The 5,350-nt window shown below is 49.5% G+C and overlaps 1 protein-coding gene across 3 annotated transcripts in view; it reads left to right on the plus strand.

Moving 5' to 3' along the window:
• GRIP2 (glutamate receptor interacting protein 2) overlaps positions 1-5,350 on the plus strand; it is a 131,839-nt gene that overhangs the window by 110,784 nt on the left and 15,705 nt on the right. For all 3 annotated transcript variants that reach the window (XM_018567247.1, XM_018567249.1, XM_018567248.1), the window contains exon 14: positions 381-461. In XM_018567247.1, coding sequence (XP_018422749.1) covers positions 381-461 — 81 coding nt within the window. The remainder of the gene's footprint in view (positions 1-380; positions 462-5,350) is intronic.

Raw genomic sequence — 5,350 nt, forward strand, 5'->3', positions numbered from 1 at the left:
TCACGTAAAGGACGGAGATCACATGACTACAGATGGTGGGGAGGTTGGCAACCTGTCGGGCTCTCGCTCTCCTAGTACTACAGGCCCCAGCATGCTCTGTCGTCTTAATCTAGAAGTGGGTTGCCTTTTCCAACGTATTTTTATTTCTGCATCTCCATGATTTTTTTTTTTTAACACGGGAGGGGTCGGGGGTTCCAAAGAGGGGGAAAAAATAGTCCGAGTTCTACTTTAATGTGTATTTGTATAATTTTGACATTTTTGTGTGTTTTTTATTGATGCCCCCCCCTCCCCTTACAATGTATAGGCGCTCAGCACAGATGGCTGACTGCAGGCTGACCTACATTCCCCTCATTAATTCTCTCTTCTCTGCTTCCTCCAAGAGTCCGTGGTTCCGAGCAGTGGTACGTTTCACGTCAAGCTGCCAAAGAAGAGAGGAGTGGAGCTGGGCATCACAATCAGCTGTGAGTAAGGGTTCAGCGGGTCTCAAGCTAAATGCACGCTCGCAATTCATTTACGAAAAAAATGTCTTTCATGCCGAAAGATGTGTAACTCTGCTCGGCCAGTCTTCTGATGCAAACATGCCTGCCACACGAGAGGCCTAACTAGAAACCTCGGGGCCCCGGTGCAAGTAACCATGAAGAGTTTTATGGTGATGGATCATCAAGTCCAGTTGAACTTGTAGTTTAAATCCGCTAAATACATTCCAGGGGCATCAAAGCAAAAAGTGTGCAAAGTCTTCCTGTCGGTTTTCTTTAGGAAGCAGCCTGAGTAGAATAGCCTGCCAGCATGAAGCAGAGGATGACCCTTACTCTATGTAGGGAAGCAGTGGTCTCTCATGAGAGGGCACTCCCCCTGTTTGAACAGAGCTAGAGCTCTGCAGTAAAAAATGATGCTCGCTGCTAATTGGAGAATAGATGTCGGACCTCTGCGGAGAGAGCGCTGCTTCCAAACAGAAGGCAAGGGTCCTTCTCTGCGGCATGCTGGCAGTGGACTGGCTTTTCTACTCAGGCTGTGGCCTGTAAGAGTTAGCACACCTGTTGTTGGAATATGTCTAGGGGGATGGGCTCAAGTGGTACTGGTAGTGTAAATCATTCACAAAGCAGGGACATCCAGGGACGGTCCAAGAAGGTTTGCACATTTTTACTCGGCAAAGAAATAAACGGTCCTGTCTTTTACGGAGAACTATGGGGTTAAGGTTTCCCCCCATAGTTCTCCTTAGGGTAACGGGAGGACACAAACTAGCGTCCTCCCATCACACTAGGCTCAGTATATACTGAGACACCGCAGCTGAAGCGGATCCCGACAATTGTGCCGGGATCCGCCCAGCTGCGTGACTGACAGCTGGCTCTGCCTATCTAGAGCTGTACCCTCCCCCTCCCCCGTCCGTTCCGCCAGTCAGCGCTGGAGGATCAGAGCGGGGAGGGGGGAATCCAGCCGAGATGTGTTCGCTCACCTTCCGATCTACTGAGCCGACCTGTGACAGTCTCATTGTCACAGGTCGGCTAGAACTATGAGGTGAGTGAAAAGCACTCACCTCATAGTTCTCCTTTAAGGCAAGAGAGCATTTGTACAGCAAGTCCATGTCATGAAAGAAAACATCTGTTGGTCCAAGCCGCACATCAAACTCAAGTCCGGTCCTGATTTGGGGAACCCATTAGGGAGAGCTCTACTTGGCCTTTGGACTCCAGGACTCAGGCCAGAATGAAGGCTTAATCCCACCCAAAGCTCTACAAAGCCTCTGGGCAGCAGGACCCAGAACAGAATTGAGGCTTGATTCCATCCAAAGCTCTATAAAACATTCAAGATCAGAATGGAGACTGTATTTCACCCAAAACTCTACTAGGCCTCTGGGCTCCAGGACCCAGACCAGAATAGAGGCTTTATCCCACATAAAGCTCTACCAAGGCTCTGGGCTCCAGAACCCAGACAAGAATGGGAGGCTTTATCTAATACAATGCTCTACACAATCTCTGGGCTCCTTGACCCAGGCACGAATGGGAGGCTTTGCCCCATCCAAAGCTCTACTAAGCCTTCGGGGTTTGTGACCTAGACCAGAATGGATTAAAAAATCAGAAAATCTTGCTGCACTCCTTACCGGAGTCAAAGAGAACCCGTATAGACGGGTGGGTGCTTGTAGTGGCCACGGGTGGCACCGTGCAAAGATGAGATAGAAAAATAACGTCACCAGCACTCCAAGGGATAATAAAGCAATTAAAATTTTGAATGGCAATGTGCCAATAAATGGACTATTGCTTTATTATCCCTTGGAGTGCTGGTGACGTTATTTTTCTAGACCAGAATGGAGGCTCTACTAAACCACTGGGCTCCAGGACCCAGACAAGAATGGAGGCTTTATTCAGCCCTAAGCTTTACAAAGCCTCTGGGCTCCAGGACCAAGACAGAAGGGAGGCAAACATCCACCCAACACCCAAACATCTACAAAACCTACGGGCTTTAGGACCCAGACCCGAATGGAGGCCTTATTTCACCAAAAGCTCTAATAAGTCTCTGGGCTTCAGGACCCGGACCAGAGTGGAGGTCTTATCCAATTCAAAGCTGTACAAAACCCTCGGGCTCCAGAACCCAGACCAGAATGGAGGCTTTATCCAATTTTAAGCTCTCCTAAGCCACCTAACTCCAGGACTCAGAACAGATCTGATTTTAAAAAAAACAAGTTTGTTTCCTCCGTAACAGAAGCAGACCCTGGAGCCCCTCACCATGTGCAGGTGGGAAGTCTAGGTGACCCCTATGCATCATCCGCAATCCTACCACCCAGCGCCGCACACTAGCTAGCCGAAAGTTCGGTTTGGCTTTAACATCTATTTATCCTGATCTAGCGCGTGAACACTCGCACGCGTACCGTTCATTTTTTTTTTTTCTCTCCGCTGTCGTGTTACTTTGAAAAGGAATGATTGTAATTCCCTTTCCTCGTACGTATTTATTAACAGCCATATAAACATCCGGGACGGCTCCAATCCTCATGATTAATGGACTCTGAAGATGTGTGTAGTTAAACTAATGCGCAGATAAAGGAACGTAACTGAGCTACAATGTTTCACCGTTCGGCGAATGAGCGCCCTTTCTCCGAGTCGGTAAGAGTTATTCTCTGCGAGCGGCGACGCTTAGTAATTAGCTGTTTTTTGGTGAAACGTCCCTTAATCAGTTTTATTAAGTTTATGGTACGCAGATTGAACACGAGATTTAATGTCTGCGGAGTCTTTTTTTTGGCTTGTCTAACGGGCAACGCAAAAAAACACAAAGTAACCCGTAAACATCAAGCTTGTTATTTACATTAGGAGCGCTAACATATTGCTGCGGAGGATGTTGAGACGTATGCTTCCATGGGGCCGGGCCGAGGGGTAGGCAGAAGGGGCGGTCACCTTGGGTGCTTACTCCGTGCCTGTGATTGGTGCTTTCAGCTTCCTGGCGGGCTCGGCACGTGGAGCTGCGAACACTCCCGAGCCCATCACTAGTAGGGACCAGAGCGGTAACTAGAAACTTCAGGGCCCCGGTGCAAGAAGCCACGAAGGGCCCCCCATCGCCATGGGAAGGAGCTGCGGAGAGTTGGCCTGCTGCATGCTGGGAGCTGAGTCAATCAACAGAGCCCTCTTCCTCCTGTCCATGCACCCACAAGTGGTGGAACTACCAGAGTCACAGCTGCGACTGGGCCCTGGCGTTCCACCACTTGGGGAGGCCCGTTAACCACCAAGGTGCCAACATTGCCTCCTGGGACTACAGCTCCCAGCAGGCAGACACTCCGCAGCTCTTTTCCATGGTGGTTAATATGGTGCTGCGGGCGGTCTCAGCAAGGCTCTGCAAGGTCTCAGGTGATGGAGTGCAGGGTTAGGGCTGCTGGCAGCTCACCCACCTTCTGTATCCGGGTCGGTCCTCTCACCCTGTCTGCTCTCTATTGGGAGAGCATGCAACAGGGTGACAACACAGGAACACAATTCGGAGGCAGTTACAGAGCGTTGTCACCCTATAACAAGGACTTTCATGGCAGGATCACCGGCAATAATTTTTTGATTAGCTGCAGACTTAAGAAATTTTGAAAGGAGATGACCAGGCGAAAAAGATACAAGCGTTTAGTGATTGGGTTTACATATAAAATCCCTGCATGGCTTCAGATTGTGGAAGGAAACCCACACAAGCGCAGGAAGGACATACAAACTCCATGCAGAGTGGGAACTGAACCCAGTGACACAGCACTGCCAGAAAAAAAAGCGATACGTGCTTAACGACCGTCCTGCGCCTTTCATTGCGTTAAGGCAAGTCAGAAGGATGAAAAATGGCTGCTGTGGATATCCGCACTCCGCACATTTCTCTCCGCCTTATTAAGCAAAGTGCAGCAGCTCATATCATGCCATCAGTATTAATTTTTCATGGGCCTGGCTGCACTAAAGTGCTGAAAGGTACGGCACGCTGCATATCATTACTCAGCTTAAAATCAAGTGGAAGTGCACGTCGGAGATGGCCGTTTATTACAACTGCGAACACAAAAATTTACGTCCAGTGCCACAATGCTCCCTCTGCTGGCCACACATGCACATTACAGCCCCATAGACTTCTATGGAACCATCTCCATGCCATTACATAGTTACATAGTATCTGAGGTTGAACAAAGACATATGTCCATCAAGTCCAACCCATTGTGTGTGTGTGTGTGGGTGTAAAGAATCTGCTTGCCCAAAGAAAAAGAAAAAACTACCCACCCGGGCGTCGGGAGATAGGGATTCCACACCCCTGCTGCCCCAAGGCCGGGCCTCGGTTGGCCTTGTGGGAAATCCGGCCCTGCTCACGCCATTTCTGCTCCGCGACCAGGGGTTACTGCGCCACTGCGCCTTTTATAAATCTTTGATGCTCTTCGCTCCTCTTGCCTGTGTTTTACCCCTGGCAAGGGGTAAATGTAGAGCCTGGCGCTCGTTTAGTACAAGTGATTCCAACGTTGCCGCTGAGTCACTTGACTCCTTTCCTACCTGAACAATGCCTGCATCCAGTCAGGTTGTTCAGGTATTGTGCGGGGCTCTCTGACTTGCTGCAGCTTCTAATGCACATAGTGAGGAGCTCCCAGTGTGCAGTGATATCAGAGGAAGCCATTCCAGTCGAAGAGAGGAGCCGGTATAGCTGTGCTAGGCTGAAGTTCACCTTTAAGGAACTACAAGTCCCAGCCACTGCTGTGAATTTCAGTTCCTCGCAAGCTTTGCCATTTGCTCAGATAACCGGCTGTCCTGCCGAGGATAGGAAGGAATGATCCCATTTATATGCACAGCGTTCATTAATGATCCGGTATAGGAAAGATTAATAAGCTCCGGTGCCGAGTATTGGAAATCGTTATCTATCATCCGAGGAG

This window comes from Nanorana parkeri, unplaced genomic scaffold (genome assembly GCF_000935625.1).
Source record: "Nanorana parkeri isolate BGI_ZX_2015 unplaced genomic scaffold, ASM93562v1 scaffold1025, whole genome shotgun sequence".
NCBI lineage: Eukaryota > Metazoa > Chordata > Amphibia > Anura > Dicroglossidae > Nanorana > Nanorana parkeri.